The 18,269-nt window shown below is 40.6% G+C and overlaps 2 protein-coding genes across 6 annotated transcripts in view; both read right to left on the minus strand.

The window, feature by feature from the left end:
- Positions 1 to 12,100, minus strand: part of KPNA2 (karyopherin subunit alpha 2) — a 147,051-nt gene extending 134,951 nt beyond the window's left edge. Inside the window, exon 1 of the mRNA XM_033183872.1 lies at positions 11,981 to 12,100. The gene's annotated coding sequence lies outside the window, so the exon portion shown is untranslated. The remainder of the gene's footprint in view (positions 1 to 11,980) is intronic.
- The window catches only part of BPTF (bromodomain PHD finger transcription factor), a 145,568-nt gene that overhangs the window by 73,685 nt on the left and 53,614 nt on the right, over positions 1 to 18,269 (minus strand). For all 5 annotated transcript variants that reach the window (XM_033183856.1, XM_033183854.1, XM_033183852.1 and 2 more), the window contains exons 7-11: positions 14,008 to 14,195; positions 12,414 to 12,769; positions 11,981 to 12,112; positions 1,011 to 1,140; positions 91 to 229 (exon numbers count right to left, since the gene is read on the minus strand). In XM_033183856.1, the coding sequence (XP_033039747.1) occupies positions 91 to 229; positions 1,011 to 1,140; positions 11,981 to 12,112; positions 12,414 to 12,769; positions 14,008 to 14,195 (945 nt within the window). The remainder of the gene's footprint in view (positions 1 to 90; positions 230 to 1,010; positions 1,141 to 11,980; positions 12,113 to 12,413; positions 12,770 to 14,007; positions 14,196 to 18,269) is intronic.

Raw genomic sequence — 18,269 nt, forward strand, 5'->3', positions numbered from 1 at the left:
GGCAACAGAGCGAGACTCCGTCTCAAAAAAAAAAAAAAAAGAAATATAAAGCAGAACGATTATGCAGAAAACGTAATTTTAATTACTTACTTCCTTCTAATGACTTTCTGTAATTCACATTAGTATTGCCTGGCAATTTCGGAACAAACCTATAGACATGAGTTTTACTAATCCAGCTCCAACCACCATAGCCCGTCACTCTGTACTCTTCACCTTTTTGTTTCCAAACCTGGTGTAAATGAAAACATTAAACAGTAAGAATGACAATGCTTATAAACCACATGTGGTTTTATATGTTTTTACCAAACAAGTTTCAAAGTCAGGCAAATTAAATTTACTAATCATCCCCAGGTTTTCCCAAGTGGGGACAAAAAAAATTTACTAATCAACTTAGTTTTCACTGGGAATCAAAGATCAGTGAAATAATGCTCCTTTTTAGCATGCAAAATTTAACACAATTTTACAGTTTTATAACAACTTCAACAAATTGTCCTCATAAGCCTCCTATATTCTACTAAGATAAACTGATGCTTTGTAAATTTGCCAGGAAGATGCACTTCATCCCTAACATATTACTTAAAAGACTATGTCAAAAGTAGGCCAGGAGCAGTGGCTCATGCCTGTAATCCCAGCACTTTGGGAGGCCAAGGCAGGAGGATCACCTGAGGTCAGGAGTTCAAGACTCATGTGGCTAACATGGCAAAACCCTGTCTCTACTAAAAATACAAAAATTAGCCGGGCATGGTGCTGCACGCCTATAATCCCAGCTACTCAGGAGGCTGAGGCAGAAGAATCATTTGAACCCAGGGGGCTGAGGCTGTAGTGAGCCAAGATTGTGCCACTGCACTCCAGTCTAAGCAACAGAGCCAGACTCTGTGTCAAAAATAAATAAATAAATAAATAAAATAAAAAGACTATGTCAAAAGTAAAATAAAATTAGTATTCAAAGTTTCAGGATAAAAGTTTCAGAAATGGCTAACACTATTTTAAAGGGTTGTTGTAAAAATTACCTGATGTTTAACTGGAAATGTGTATTTTACCCATGTTGCTTGCTGCATCGTTTCTTCCTCTTCCTGTTTTTTCTCTTTTTTTTTGACTTTCTCCTTTTCTTCTCTTTCAATTGATGTCATCCGGTGTAACCTAAGAATGCATGGATAGAAAGACAATGTTAACTTAGAAAAATAAACAGAAAAGATAAAAATGCAATACTGAAAAATGAGGAAGACAAAGCAGACTTATTTATAATCCTATAAACCAGACAACCTCAACTGACAAAACTTAGTTGTAGTTGTACAATTCCTTAATAAGAAAAGACAAAGAGTACAAAAAGGCAAAAACAAGAAATGCTATCCTTTCCATGCCTCCTCATAACAAATAATTATGATTTATTCCTAAAACATTTCATGTACATACCAACATTTATGTATCTCTTTACATAGTCCATTACATATTCACACTTTTTTTTTTTTTTTTTTTTTGAGACAGAGTCTTGCTCTCACCCAGGCTGGAGCGCAGTGGCACGATCTTGGCTCACTGCAAGCTCCGCCTCCTGGGTTCACGCCATTCTCCTGCCTCAGCCTCCCAAGTAGCTGGGACCACAGGCGCCCGCCACCATGCCCGGCTAATTTTTTGTATTTTTAGTAGAGATGGGGTTTCACCGTGTTAGCCAGGATGGTCTCGATCTCCTGACCTCGTGATCCACCCGTCTGGGCCTCCCAAAGTGCTGGGATTACAAGTGTGAGCCACCACGCCCAGCCTACACATATGTATTTTATAGTGCACACACAACCACAGTTTTTAATCAATGGATAATTACACTAGAAGATCTTTCCTTATCAAAATACACAGATGTTTTAAGGAATTAAAAAATATACCATTGTATGGATACGCTACAATTAAACCAGGTAACTGTTAAAGAATATTTTGTTGCCAGGCGCGGTGGCTCAAGCCTGTAATCCCAGCACTTTGGGAGGCCGAGACGGGCGGATCACGAGGTCAGGAGGTCGAGACCATCCTGGCTAACACGGTGAAACCCCATCTCTACTAAAAAAATACAAAAAAAAAACTAGCCGGACGAGGTGGCGGGCATCTGTAGTCCCAGCTACTAGGGAGGCTGAGGCAGGAGAATGGCGTAAACCCGGGAGGCGGAGCTTGCAGTGAGCCGAGATCTGGCCACTGCACTCCAGCCTGGGCGACAGAGCAAGACTCCGTCTCAAAAAAAAAAAAAAACAAAAAACATATTTTGTTTCCAGAGTTTTTTCCTTCCAAAAAATGAAGACCAAAGAATACAAAAACATTTATTTTATCAAGCAATATTTCTGATTCTCACAAGCACGGGGGATTTTAAAGCATTCACAGGATCTACTAACATAAATGAGGTTTCTTACATCCACAGAGAATGGGGCCCATGGGGCCCCAGCTTTCGAGAGAGAAGAAGGATGAGGAAGGTCGGCCCATATTGACCTAAATCATGAGACACAGGCACCGGCCACAACGCTTTCTCAGGCAGGAAAGAAAATCACTGCATCTACCAGTAAAGACCAGGCCTGTGGTGAGGCTCTACATTCAGGGGATTAGACTAGATTTTCATGAATCAGAATATTTCTCACAAACAGAGACACGAAGCAAAACCTACAAAGAAAGGAGCTCTTGTCTCTAAGAGTGCTAGTGGCAGAAGAACTGCTTTTATCACACCCTAACCAAATGCAGCCAATTTCTCATGCACAGTTCTGTGGCAAGAATAGAGACCTTTTTTTAACTTGGGGTAGTGATACCAAAAAGATGTGGGAGGAGATTTCAGTCTTTTTATCTCCTTTCCCCCCACCAAAAACTCCCCACCACTCTCCCTGCTTCTTCTCGCCCCTCCACTTTTAAGGTTTTGTGTCCCTGTGATTGTAGGTCCCCACAATACGGTCTCCCCCAGACTGACAGCTCATGCCTATTAACTGCACTCAACTGTTGTAGCAAACATTCTCCATAAGGCTCTTCACAGTCTCTCATAAGGTGATGGGAGGAGGGGAAAGGGAGTAGATCCTCACTGGGAGTAATGTACTCAAATTCCATCCCTCTGGCAACACACTTGGAACTAAGGAGAAGGACAAGCTCTGCAGGCACAATACAGTGGATAACCTGAAGTCTCAGGCTACAGGAGTAAGGCGGGGTGACTATGCCAGAAGGACTGTGTAGGATTTCTCAAGGAGATTTTGAGGGCTTGTCTTCTATACGCCTCCGAAAGGCCAGGTCCAGCATGGCAACTGGGCCATTTTTGCTGAGAGAGGCCAGGAATGGAGCACGGTCTAAAGGACTCTAGCGCAGTGACACCCTAGGAGCTCACAGTTGGGCAGCGTGCTCAGTTGTGTTCTTGGTATCCATGAGGCAAAGAGGTCCCTTTTATCATTAAATACAAAGGCTTCCCTTTGCGGAGGAAGCAAGGCCAGTTAGGCAGTATTATGGCTAATCTGTGATGCTACCTATCCCAGAGGAGCATGCTGGTGGGTGTGCCAGTGGCAGATTTTCCTTCTACTTCTCCTTGTTCAACTAAGTCCGACCAGGAGAATGGACTGAACTTCAGCTCCACTCCCAATCTCCACGTGGGGCTCAGGGTTTTGTGGTGTTTTGCTATCACAGCCAAAGCTGTAACAAACAACATTTTATGTCCTTCTTGGTAAACCTAGGGAATACACCTCTATATCCTTCAGTGGTGGGATGGCCGGGTCCAAAAGTTCCTGCACTGAAAATGCTGATGGATATGGGGTCAAACTGCTCTTCAGAACAGTGCAATCATAGCTCCACACTACCATCAATCATGAAGCCACCCTGAGCTCCTACAGTTTCACTCATGCTGAGTTAGTACTGAACTTCTAAACTGTTAGTCAAATTCAGAGGTAAAATATACTATCCCATTGTTTTTAATTATGAAAGAAGGAATCATTTTTATGTCTACTGGCCTTTCATATTTATTTTTCTGCAAAATGCCTATTCAAATCTTTTGTCTTGTTTGTACTAGACTATTACCACTTTTCATTTATAAAAGGTCTTTGTCAAATAAGAAAATTTTCCATTTGTGGTACAAATATTTTTCCTCAGTTTGTCATGTCTTTTGAGTTTGATTACAGTAACAATTTTCCACTCAGAATTTTAAATACACGTATCCACTTTTTTCCTCTACGGTATCTGGACTTTTTATCTGTTTAAAAAGAAAGTATCACAATAAAAACATAAATTAATTCATGCTTTCTTATTGAAGTTCTCTTTTGTTTTTAGGGTTTTGGGGTTAACAATTCTTCATCAATCTAAATGTTTTTTTGCTAAGGCAGAGATCTAAGTGATATTTTCCCAAACATACTTTCCCTTTGTGATGTATAATGCTACCACAGCTGCATCTCCATGCTTAGGTCTATTTTTGGATTCTGTATTTATCTACTGATTTGCTTCTTCTGTAGAAAAAATTAATGAAGCTTCAAAATGTGCTCTAATATCTAGTACCTTTTTCATTAACATCTATTTTTTCCCCTTTTGGCTATTCTTACACAATAACTTTCTTTTTCCTTTTTTTTTTAAAGATAGGTTGTCACTCTGTTGCCTGGGATGCAGTGCAATGGCGCGATCATAGCTCACCTCAGCCTCAAACTCCCGGGCTCAAGATATCCTCCTCCTCTGGGCTCAGCCTCCCAAGTAGCTGGCATTACAGGCACACACCACCACACCTGGGCAATTTTAATTTTTTTGTAGAGACAGAGTCTTGCTATGTTGCCTAGGCTGGTCTCAAACTCCTCACTTCAAGTGATCCTCCTTCCTCAACCTCTCAAAGTGTTGGAATTATAAGCGTGAGCTACTGTGCTCAGTATTCTTGCACATTAACTTTTCTAGATCAAATATTAGTTTCATTTTGGTCAAACCCCCCCTGCTCCAGGATGGAAAATCTTACTCCCAAAGTATCCTTCATGTCTTTAGTTAAGCTTTAAAGATTGCTTAACTTTTTAATTAATTATTATTTTTGGTAGAGACAGGGTCTCCCTATGTTGCCCAGGCTGGTCTTGAACTCCTGGGCTCAAGCGATCCTCCCACCTCACCTCCCAAAGTGCTGGGATTACAGGTGTGTGCCACCACGCCTAGCCTAAAGATTTCTTTATACAGGCCTTGAATATTTCTTGTTACATTTGGCCAAATGTGGTGGCTCACACCTGTAATCCCAGCACTCTGGGAGGCTGAGGAGAGTGGATCACTCGAGGACAGGAGTTTGAGACCAGCCTGGTCAACACGACAAAACCCCGTCTCTACTAAAAATACAAAAATTAGCCAGGCATAGTGGTACTTGTCTGTAATATCAGCTACTCGGGAGGCTGAGGCAGGAGAATTGCTTGAACCCTGGAGGTGGAGGTTGCAGTGAGCTGAGATGGCACCGCTGCACTCCAGCCTGGGTGACAGAGCAAGACTCGGTCTCAAAACACACAGACACAGACATGCACACATACACACACACACACACAATTATTCCTTCATTATAATTTTTCAAAATATGTAAAATGCAACTAGGTTAAGACACGTGGCCGGGCGCGGTGGCTCAAGCCTGTAATCCCAGCACTTTGGGAGGCCAAGACGGGCGGATCACGGGGTCAGGAGATCGAGACCATCCTGGCTAACACAGTGAAACCCCGTCTCTACTAAAAAAAAAAAAAAAATGCAAAAAACTAGCCGGGCGAGGTGGCGGGCGCCTGTAGTCCCAGCTACTTGGGAGGCTGAGGCAGGAGAATGGCGTAAACCCGGGAGGCGGAGCTTGTAGTGAGCTGAGATCCGGCCACTGCACTCCAGCCTGGGCGACAGAGCGAGACTCCGTCTCAACAACAACAACAAAAGAAACGTAACTTTATCTACAACCAATACATCAGATGCTTATGTGTCCAACTCCCTGGCAATCAATACTTTTGTGGTAAACATTCTCTTGTTTTTCCTTACACTTTTAGAATCCATGTGTGTGCATCCCAAACAGTATAAAGTTTGGCTTTTGAAAACGCAGCATAGGCCGGGCGTGGTGTGGTGGCTCACGTCTGTAATCCCAGCACTTTGGGAAGCCGAGGTGGGCAGATCACGAGGTTGGGAGTTGGAGACCAGCCTGGCCAACACGGTGAAACCCCGTCTCTACTAAAAATACAAAAATTAGGCGGTTGTGGAGGCACGTGCCTATAATCCCAGCTATTCAGGAGGCTGAGGCAGGAGAATCGCTCGAACCCAGGAGGTGGAGGTTGCAGTGAGCTGAGACTGCACCACTGCACTCCAGCCTGAGCGGCAGAGCAAGACTCTGTCTCAAAAACAAAACAAAACAAAACTCAGCATCAAGCATAAAACTACCTGCACAGAGCAGTTTTGTTACTATCAAAGAAGGTTCCCAGAAAAATACAAACTTCTCTCTGGGTCACAGTCTGGCTTTAACTTTCAGGAAAGTTCACAGACCTCTTTTGGTGAAATCAGTGGGTGAGATCATGAGCAAACTCTGGAAGATACAGGGCTCACCACAATCAAGGTATCTGTCGTGACTGTAGCATAAAACAGGTCTACTATAGCCAAGCATCCAAAGTGGCTGGCTCTGTACTTCCTGTTTTTGGATCTTTTGAGGATTGTTTATGCCATTGACTTGGGATTTGGCCTTCGTGGGTAGGCTGCCATTTGTCTACCTGCATTATTGCTTCTGCAATTTTATAGGTGGTGTATTTTCTGTTGTTTCCCTTGTCCCCGTGGGTCTGTAATTTTTAAAAAATTTGGCCACAGCTTTGGTGGAGTTCAGCGTGGAACAAAATTATATGTGTTAATTAGATCAACTGCATATAATAATTGTGTATCTTGACAATATTTATAAGTTTTATTTCTCTTGGCAAACTGTATTTCCTGGTACTTTTAGAAAATGTTAAAATATAATGTTGACAATTTTTTTGTTTGTTTTTTTGAGACAGGGTATCACTCTCTTGCCCATGCTGAAGTGCAGTGGCACAGTTATTGCTCACTGCAGCCTCCAGCTCCTGGCCTCAAGCAATTCTCCTGCCTTGGTTTCCCAAAGTGCTGGGATTACAGGTAGGAGAGCCACCTCACCCAGCCAATAGTGGGTGTCTATTTTGTTCCACCTCACAGTTATTGGGAATGCTTCAAGGGTTTCACCAAAAGGCGTAATAATTTGGTTTGAAATACATCTTCAAAAAAAAAAAAAAAAGACTTCATACATTCATACTAAGAGTTTTTAAAAAAATGAATAAATAGGCCAGGTGCAGTGGTTCACACCTGTAATCCCAGCACTTTGGGAGGCCAAGGTGGGAGGATCATTTGAGGTCAGAGATTCAAGATCAGTCTGGGTAATATAGGAGACACCATCTCTACACCAAAAAAAATGTAAAAAAATTTAAAAAAAAAACAATAAATAATAATGAACTTAGACAAAAAACCTTCTTGGCATCTGAGATGATCAAAAGGTTTCCTTTCTTTGACTTTTTTCTTTTTGAGACAGTGTCTTGCTTTGTTGCTCAGGATGGAGTGCAGTGGTGCGATCTCAGCTCATTGCAACCTCTGCCTACTAGGTTCAACTGATTCTCCTGCCTCAGTCTCCTAGTATCTGGGACTACAGTGTGCACCACCATGCCTGGCTGAATTTTCATAGAGATGGGGTTCCACCACGTTGGCCAGGCTGGTATTAAAACTCCTGGGCTCAAGTGATCCACTCACCTTGGCCTCCCAAAGTGTTGGGATTATTGGCGTAAGCCATCGAGTCCAGGCCTTCTTTGACTTCTTAAAATAGTATGATATTAGTAATCTCCTAGTATTGGATATTGGTGTCTAAGGTGAAGCCAATTTAGCCATGGTTTCTTATTCTTTAAATTTACTCCTGAATATATCTGCATACCAATATTTTCAGATTTCTTATAAATACACCTATTTGCTATTAATTATTATAATAAATATTAATAAAGGAGACAGGGCCATAATTTTCTATTTGTCTATTTCTATTTATCACGTTTTCTAACAGTTTCACACTAACAGAAACAATAATCTGTAAAATTTCCTCCTTTTTCTATTCTGGTAGAAAAGTTTAAATAGAACTATCTGGTTCCCGAAACTTAAGAAAAATCTTATGAAATCATCTGGTCCTGCCATCACCTTAATGACAGGTGCAGTGATAAACAACCAGAAATCCTTCTCCTTCCTAAGAGTGTGGCTTCTGCCCTACTAAGGACTGAGATCACTGTGGAGTCCTTCCCAACCCTTCCCCCACCCAAAGGGAGCTCGGTGGGCCCCTTTCTGTGGCGGTGGGAATGCAAGGTGGGGCATGATCAGGCTGGGACTTCTATTCCACCATCTTGGTCCATTCCTAGGTGGACCCCTTTCTTTGTGGATGTAGGAAACTGGAATACTGTGTTAGTAGACCCTGTGAAGGCTTTAAAATTCCAAGTTCTAATAAAAGAGAATCAGAAATATTGGTTAGTATGTCTCTTGTTTTACTTTTTTTTTTTTTTTTTGAGACAGAGTTTCACTCTTGTTGTCCAGGCTGGAGTACAATGGCACGATCTCGGCTCATCGCAACCTCCGCCTCCCGGGTTCAAGTGATTCTCATGCCTCAGCCTTCCAAGTAGCTGAGATTACAGGCATGTGCCACCATACCTGGTTAATTTCGTTTTTTTGTTTTTTTTTTTTTTTAATAGAGACAGGGTTTCTCCATGTTGGTCAGGCTGGTCTCGAATTCCTGACCTCAGGTGACCGCCCATCTTGGCCTCCCAAAGTGCTGGAATTACAGGCGTGAGCCACCGTGTTTTTATTCTAGATATTGGTTATTTGTGCTGTATTATTTTTCACCACTTGATAATCTTATCAGAGGCTTATAAAACATAATGGGATCCTAAGCTATATTTGTTTTCTATTTCATCACATTTGCTCATCTTGAATATTTTCTTTCTTTAGCTTGGTTCCTTGAGATGTACCCCTAGCTAATTAATTCGCAGTTTCTTTCCTAATATGAGCACTAAAAGCTAGCAATTTCTCCTAGGAAGACTTTAATTGCATCTCACAAATTTCAATGTATGTAGTACCTTCATGAACATCCAGATCAAAATGTGTTCTAGTTTTCATTATGATTTATATTTGAGCATTTATTTATTTAGAAGTGTTATTTCTTACCTTTCAAGTATATAGCCCTTGTGTTTAAAATTTTACAAATGTCTATATTCCTAAACAATACTGTAACATTGTATTATCACACATGCTTTTAAACTCTACACAAATATATGTGGTATCCACATTTATCCTGATGTATTTTTAGTGACGGAACTGTTTTCTGTTTTAAAATTTTTATTTTATTTCAGATTCAAGGGGTATATGTGCATACACACTGGGGGGAAATGAGTTTCTAGTTACTCATTACCTGTATAGTAAACACTGTACCCAATAGGTAATTTTACAACCCTTGTGCCCCTCCTACCCTCTCCAAATGTTTTCTTTTTTTTTTTTTTGAGACGGAGTCTCGCTCTGTCACCCAGGCTGGAGTGCAGTGGCCGGATCTCAGCTCACTGCAAGCTCTGCCTCCCGGGTTTACGCCATTCTTCTGCCTCAGCCTCCCGAGTAGCTGGGACTACAGGCGCCTGCCATGTCGCCCGGCTAGTTTTTTGTATTTTTTTTTAGTAGAGACGGGGTTTCACTGTGTTAGCCAGGATGGTCTCGATCTCCTGACCTCGTGATCCGCCCGTCTCGGCCTCCCAAAGTGCTGGGATTACAGGCTTGAGCCACCGTGCCCGGCCCAAATGTTTTCATTCTATTGTAAACTTACGAGATTCAATCTCGACACTTGTTGCTCTAGTGTGTTTTTCACTGCTATGTAACAGTCCATTATGAAATAACACAATTTAAACATGCCTGATTGGCCAGGCGTGGTGGCTCATGCCTGTAATCCCAGCACTTTGGGAGGCCGAGGCAGGCAGATCATGATGTCAAGAGATCGAGATCATCCTGCCTAACATGGTGAAACCTCATCGCTACTAAAAATACAAAAAATTAGCTGGGCGTGGTGGTGGGCGCCTATAGTCCCAGCTACTGAGGAGGCTGAGGCAGGAGAATGGCGTTAACCCAGGAGGCGGAGCTTGCAATGAGTCGAGATCGCGCCACTGCACTCCAGCCTGGGAGACAGAGCAAGGCTCCGTCTCCAAAAACAAAAAAAAAATAGGCCTGATTATGAGTACTTAGGAATTGTTTCCAAATTTCACCATATGAAATAATATTATAAGGAACACCCTACTACAATGTCTTCTCATGTACACAGGGTAAAAGTTTCTCTACTGTATTAGGAAGGAGTGGAATTGCATTTTTAATTTTGTTTTTGTCAAACCACTCTCTAAACTGTTATAGCAACCATTGTACTTATTGTGCTATTATCAGAAATGTATCACTAATCCCAGCACTCCAGTAGGCTGAGGCAGGCAGATCACTTGAGCCCAGAGTTCAAGAACAGCCTGGGCAACATAACGAGACCTCTTGTCTATAAAAAATACAAAAATTAGCCAGGCATAGTGGAATGCGTCTATAGTCCCAACTACTCAAGAGGCTGAGGTGAGAGGATAACCTTAGCCCAGGGAGGTCAAGGCTGCAGTGAGCTCTGATGATGCCACTGCACTCCAGCCTGGGTGACAGTGAGATCCTACGTGAAAAAGAAAAAAAAAAAAAATGTATGTGGTGGAAACACCAAAGAAAACTGGGAGCCACAACTTTAGCAGATGAAAAACATTTAGTAGGCATAAATTTATTTTTCTCAAAAACATATCTTATGTCCCTTTTGTTTTCTTTTGAGATGAAGCCTTGCTTTGTCACCCAGGCTGGAGTGCAGTGGCACAATCTCAGCTCACTGTAGCCTCCGCCCCCCGAGTTAAAGCCATTCTCCTGCCTCAGCCTCCCGAGTACCTGGGAAGACAGGCATGTGCCACCACATCCAGCTAATTTTTGTGTTTTTAGTACCTCGGTCTCCCTAGGTGCTGGGATTACAGACATTGAGCCACTGTGCCTGGCTTTTCACATTTTAAAAGCTATAGGGCTATGCCTTTGGAGTGGACTCTGTAGAAAAGATGGGGGCAGGGAAGATAAAATAGTTCTGACTTTTTGCTTTATGCCTTTAAATATTCTTTCCATTACCATAACCTTAGTTTTGTAATAATAACTTTTTAAAGACTAAAGTTACAAAGCAAGTCTATCAGGGCTAAAAAGTAGATTCAAGTCACAAAATTTTCTTTCTTTTTAATCATCTGTTCAAGTTGCACAGCCCTGGGTCTACTCAGGAGCTACATGATCTTTGGTTGGACACTGAACTTTAAAAAAGGATATAAATCAGATTCCCAGCATACTGCCTACAAGATTCTAGAATAAATACTAAAAAACATGAGTGTTCTTTCTAGTCAATAAAAATGCTACTTTAGAAAATATTTCAAACTTTCATATACCAGATCTCTTTTGATCTTCATCACAATCCTGTATGGCAAATAAGAACTAATATTCATGGAGGGTGTGGTGGCTCACTCCTGTAATCCCAGCACTTTGGGAGGCCGAGACGGGCAGATCACAAGGTCAGGAGTTCAAGACCAGCCTAGCCAACACAGGCAAACCATGTCTCTACTAAAAATACAAATAATGAGCTGGGCACGGTGGGGCGTGCCTGTAATCCTAGCTACTCAGAAGGCTGAAGCAAGAGAATCGCTTGAACCTGGGAGGCAGAGGTTGCAGCAAGCTGAGATTGCGCTATTGCACACCAGCCTGGGCGACAGTACAAGACTCTGTCTCACAAAAAAAAAAAAAAAAAAAAAAGAACTAATAATATTCATTAATGTTTACAACTTATATAGGAAGAAAATGAGACCAAAGGTAAAGTCTTCAACATGGCCTCTTAAATACCCTAACTTTCATTATTAATATGCTAGTATTTCAAAAGGGAGCCCAACATCATTTACAAGGCTCAGAATTCACTTACCTGGTATGTCCTAAAGATTCTCGCCATATTGGTAGCATCACAACTGGTTTAACTGCACACTCCAAAATGGCTAAAGCCAATGCAAATTCTCTGGGTTTGCTACACATCTGAACTGCCTTGATCCAATTTGCCCTGTATTTCAGAAGAAATGAAATAAATTATTTCACTAGGTTGACCTTAAGTTAAAAGCACAGTAGTTGTAACTTTGGCCTCCATCTGATTCCAGGAATAAAGACTCTGACTCCTAATCCTCCAAATAGTGGTGTTGGTTCAGTAAGTTAGAAGTACACTCATGCCTCTAACGTCCTGTCTGTTGACCACATTGACTTCATTCAACTCATTGGTAATGACATTTTCAAGCGCACATCTACAACAATCATTTTATAAACATTTAATATATTTACAGCAATAAATTAACCTTAGTTTCCTTTACCTATGTGATGCCCAATTGGGATGAAGAAAGGATGAAGGGATGTTGTTTTCTAATTGGGTGATAGTCAGTCTCAGAGTAGATATAGTAAGAACTTTGGATCCATGGACAGAACCGTTCCATTTGAACTCTCCTGCTGGAGTCAGACAGAATTTATGTGCAAGATGCCTTCTCTTATCATGATCTTCTCTGTGCTGGTGCTTATTCAAAGCAAATGAATTGGTGGAGTATTGATTGTGGTAGACGCGATACTTCCCTTCTTGACCCAATTTAAAATAATTGTTGATATTTCCTTTCATGACCACTTCCTTTTTGGTGCTCAACCGTGAAATTTCCCCTTGAGAGTTAACTACCAGTACCTGACCAAAAACATAAAAAGACTGCATTATTTATGTCAATCAAAGATGTAAATTTCATCTGATCAACTGTCTTTCAATAATTAAAATTAATCACTCAAAGTAAGTTAAGATAAATCTTATGATAGAACTTTTGAAGTCTAAAAGCTAAGTTAAAAGCTAAAGCTAATTGTTTACAATTAAACAACCAAGATATGCCTGCAGAAAGAAAACTAACACATATTAAGTACCTATTACATGCCAGATACTATTATTCACTGTTTTCATGTATTAATACTTCAAATATACACATGAAACCATACATATAAATTACTCACCTACCTTTTTTTTCAAGTATATAACGTACACTTAAGAGAAAAGAAGGGCATTGCATGTACTACCCCCAAAAACTATATTCCTAAAAACATCCTTTCGGGTCCTTTTATCATTCTAGCTATAGTGTAAGACCCCATGGATACTTCAAAATAGTATTTTCAAACAGTTGGTCCCAACTCTTAATGGACTATGAAATAAACAGTGGGTCTTTTTCAGCTTTTTAAAAAATAAAATGTAATGCAATATAGGCTACCACAGAAAATACCAGAGTGCTTCCCACATAATAAGGTAAAACACTATTTCAGAAAGCTTTTGAACATGTGTACTGGACTGCTATGGAAAAATGTGTATGTGACTGAGGGTCAGAGTCAAAAAGAAGTATGAAAGGCACTGCTTTTACGCAATTGCTGTGATGTTAAGAACATCATTTATTCTTGCATATCTACCCTGAAAATAATTCTCGAATATGGGAGACACAGTTGGGGCCATGTCCTGTCACCATGGTTGGCTGAAGGACAGAGATACCGAGTCCTAGCTCTGATCTCATTGTTCATGATCAGAGCTGGGATGCCATGCTGTCCTATCCACAGTACTCTGCTATCAATGGGTAAGCCTCATCCTTTAGCTGCAGGTTCACCTGAAGTGATCATAGCTAGAACTGAGCAGTGAATCACCTACAGTTATTTTTAATAAACCATAAACCCAAAATAGCCTACTCATATGTGTAAAGAAGGCTTTAATTCTTTAGAATGATACGTAGAATAAAACTGATCACGTAGTAAGAAAGCGTATCAGCCATTTATAGCATTTTTATCCCTTGACTGAAATTTGGGTATGCAACTATACTTATAAAGCCTAATGCTTTCAATCTTGTTACCTACTATAGCTTTGGAAATAGATGTTTCTTTTAAACAGAAAGAACACACCTCTTTGCCCTCCTTAAATAATTTATTTGCTTCATGGGCAGCGGCTGCCACCTGCTGGCTCTTCAGCTGACTAAGTTTACTATCTGGATTCCGCAATCTGGTGATGATTCGAGTTGAGCCAGATGATCCTTTTCCAGCTCCAGGAGATTCGCTGAGCTCCCCATTGGACTTCTCCGATTTGAAATCACCTATTGTCAAATGAGAAGGCCACAAAGCAATTGCTGACAATAAGTAAATAATTATAACCACCTTATTTCACCAAAACTCATATCAGGTGTATATGTAAAAATCCACAAAGTAAACAGATTTTTTTAAAAGCCCTTGAATGGCAAAGCAAGTATCATTAGTCCTTAAGTTTTTCACTTAAAAGAAAATGTCGTAACTCTACTGAGTCATCTATTATTCCACAAAAAATTCAAACATGCTAGGTTATCTGTTTCAAAGCTCATCTATGTGAAAACAGGAAGGGCTGCTACAAAGTTACAATTAACAAAAACATAATAATAATTCAAAAGCAAACTAACAAAGTGTTGCCTTATATATTCAATATGGATTTCTGTATAAAAAGGTGTAAGTTTTCGAAAGATTTCCACTGAAATTCTGTTTAAATACCAAATAGTTTTGAGCTTATAAACATAAATGTCACGAATTTTCCACTAGGGAATTTAGATAATTATCTGTGTATGCTTATCAATATAAAAAAATCAACTAGTGTTTTATAACCTAATAAAGACCTCTCAACATTTTCCTAGTAATTTAATTTTTTAAAGTGACAAACTGCACAGGAGCAATTTCTGCTTCATATACTGATCAATCTCACTTTGGCTGATTTTTTTTCTCTTTTTTTTGAGACAGGGTCTCATTCTGGAGTGCAGTGGCACAATCTCAGTTCACCTCAGCCTCAACCCCCCAGGCTCAGGTGGTTCTCCCATCTCAGCCTTCCAAGTAGCTGGAACCACAGGCATGCACCACCACACCTGCTTAATTTTTTGTATTTTCTGCAGAGATGGGGTTTCGCCATGTTGCCCAGGCTGGAAAAATTTGTATACATTCTAAAGCTACTGCATCACTGTTCAATTTCCATTGACCAGACAGTTGAATAAGCTCTGATTTTTCCTTTTTAATTTAAGGCTTTAAAAAATGAAGACACTGTGGCACTGGCAAATGAAAGGACAGAGAATTTACTATATTATATATAATAAAGATGGCATTTTAAGTAAATAGAGAAAAACTAGGATTGGGAAAGCTGGCTATGCATTTCGGGGAAAATAATTAAGACAATTTCATAAACATCTGTTAATTTTACCTGTTCCATACCCCTTCTTTCCTTTGGGGAGATACTTCTCTCACCACTGCCCTCCCACACTTTAATCATATGATTCTGCCAGGGCTGCAAATCAAGTATGTTTCCCCTTTGGAGTGAGCAGCAGGACCCAGCATGGCCAGACAAAGCACACCACTAGCTGGCCACAGTGACTGCCCCAAGACTGGCTCTCTGGCCCAATCCTCTCAGCATCCTTTCCAGTTTTTAAAATCTTAAGCTGGAGAAGGGGTCTTTGCTTTTTGTAGTAATGAGCAGGAAGGGTGTAAATCAGAAGTTGGCCACTTTTATTCCCACAACATGGAGAAAACCATTGATAACAGCAAACAATAAGCCCATCACAGAGAAGAAATAAAGAGAAAAATATGAAAAGGCAAAATCAGAAGTAGTTTCAATAACCTCATTTGGCTCCCTAGATCTAATAATGCACCTGAGACTGTCCCCAACAATGGACTTCTCAATAGCGTATGTCAATAAAATTCCCCTTTTAAGCAAGTTTGATGATTTCTATCAAAACCAGTGAATTCTAAATAATGCAGTAGAATATTTTAAGGTTCTGACTCCAAAATATCACACTACTACAGTTTTGGAAATAAAACACAATTCAAAAGCAGGTCTAGAAATTTCTACAAATTTCCAGCCCCTATCTTAAAGGTATGGTAATTAAAATTATCTCACATTCCACAGATTTTTGTTTTAAACAGAAAGAACACACCTCTTTGCCCTCCTTAAATAATAAGTCAAAATGGAGAGAGGGTGCTGAGCATCTTGCCACCAGGCTGGAAAAGCAAGTCACTTTGGATGTGTGGTACCAAAGCAGTTGGTCAGACTATCAATTTTCTCTTGGATCTCAGATCATGGAGGGTTTTTTTTTTTTTGAGATGGAGTTTTGCTTTTGTCGCCCAGGCTCGAGTGCAGTGGTGCAATCTCAGCTCACTGCAACCTCTGCCTCCCGGGTTCAAGCGATTCTCCTGCCTCAGCCTCCCAAATAGCTGGGATTACAGGCGCCCGCCATCATGCCCAGCTAATTTTTGTATTTTTAGTAGAGATGGAGTTTCACCATGTTGGTCAGGCTGGTCTTGAACCCCTGACCTCAGGTGATCCACCCGCCTCAGCCTCCCAAAGTGCTGGGATTACAGGTGTGAGCCACTGCGCCTGGCTGTCAGATCATGGAGTTTTACGCCAAGATATTGAACTACAGTGGTTAGTTCCTGGGACCATCTATAAAGTCCTGTAATAGATACTTTTTAGGCGTCATTTGGTCAGGGTCAGATTTCCTGAAAAGAGAAAGAGAATGACACAGTGCTTTTAAAAAGTTTCCTAATTCAGAGCCAACAATCCAATACTGCTCAGAGTCAATCCTTTATCACTTGCTAAATTTAGTGCAAATAAGGGAAAGGAGAAGAAAATTCAACCACGGGGTAAGACTTAAAGAAATGGAAAAAGAGAACTAAACTGAGGGTAGAGGTCTTTACTGAACACCCTCTGCCCAAAGGCCATATTCTTCCTATTATAAAGCAGTGGATCCTTGTGATGCAGCCTGGCGGCAGGCTACAGATCTACATCAGCCTCTGCAGCTCACTGTTTAATGATACCAACAGGCAGAAGCCTACACAAACTCTTCACATGAGGGCTAGGACTATTGGTCTACTAAACAGATAAACTGAGGAAGTGGAGGGTATTCACCTTCATGGATCCTAAAGCAAGTTACTGGGCATTAAGTATTAGCTGGGAACCTAGGAATCTACAAGTGAGTGCTACTGTCAGAAAAAAACCCCAAACCTGACAAATAGGGTTATATGATTGTTTTATCCTACAGAAGTCCCCAACAACCCAACCCCAATAACAGATAGCAGGAACTAGGCAGCTAAAACAGAATGGCCTGTAGAAGGGGAATTTTCTCATATGCTTCTCACCTCTCAAACACAGCCACTCTCCCAGAAAACCAATGGCATCCTGATTTATTAAAGAACACCCTCCACGATGTTTATGAGTGTCATAGGCAGTTAAATTCATAATGTGGTTCATGGATTGTAAGATCAAGATAAGCCACCTCCAGATCTATCGGAATTAATGTACATACACAGAAATACTAGATTTGGGTCTAGATACAATTACAGGATGTAACTGTGGGAAAGAGGTTTTTGAAAAAGTTTTAAGTTGTAGGTGAAATATTTGCATTATATTAGGCAGAACCATTTTTGAATTGTAGGTATGGGAACAAACTGTATGTATGGGTACACACACGTGCTGAGCTACCAAAAGATGGAAGTGTAGATATTTATCATGCTATAATCTTTGCGGCATCCTTCTTTCCTTAGAAAACCATTCCTACCCAACTCCAGTCACACACTTTTGCTGGAGGCATCAATAGTAGTACCTTGCCTGCCCTGGTCATAGGGTTAGAAACAATATGATCCAAGATAAGCCACTCAAATTCCTTCCTCAAGGACTTTTGATTTGGAGCAGAAGTAGGAGCCTTGCCTTTGGGTCACAGACCTTGGAAACATATAAATACAAATTGCTGGTGCCATCTTCCCTGCCACATGGAAATAGCCTGTCTGTACTGGGAGAGAATGAGGTTAACACACATAAATATATGTAGACCTAAAAGGTGAGAGAGAGAGAGAGAGAGGGGAAAACGAAGAGTTTGATACCTGAGGGTCCAATTATGCCTGATGACGGCCCGGACTTCCCAACTATATAAGCTAATTAAATTCCCTCTTCACTTAAGCTAGTTTAAGTTGGTTTGGTCACTTGCAAGTGAAAAAGTCCTAATTAAAACAGATTTCCAACTCATATCAAATGAAAATAATTACCTTAGATAGAATGAAAACAGTTATAGAAGTATTAAGAAGAATTACTGTAAAATATATGTATATTCTTGGGATGGTGATAACCCTCCTTAATAAAACACAAAATTCAGAAAACTCTAAAGAAA

Source organism: Trachypithecus francoisi, unplaced genomic scaffold (assembly GCF_009764315.1).
Source record: "Trachypithecus francoisi isolate TF-2019V2 unplaced genomic scaffold, Tfra_2.0 Lachesis_group20, whole genome shotgun sequence".
Classification (NCBI taxonomy): Eukaryota; Metazoa; Chordata; class Mammalia; order Primates; family Cercopithecidae; genus Trachypithecus; species Trachypithecus francoisi.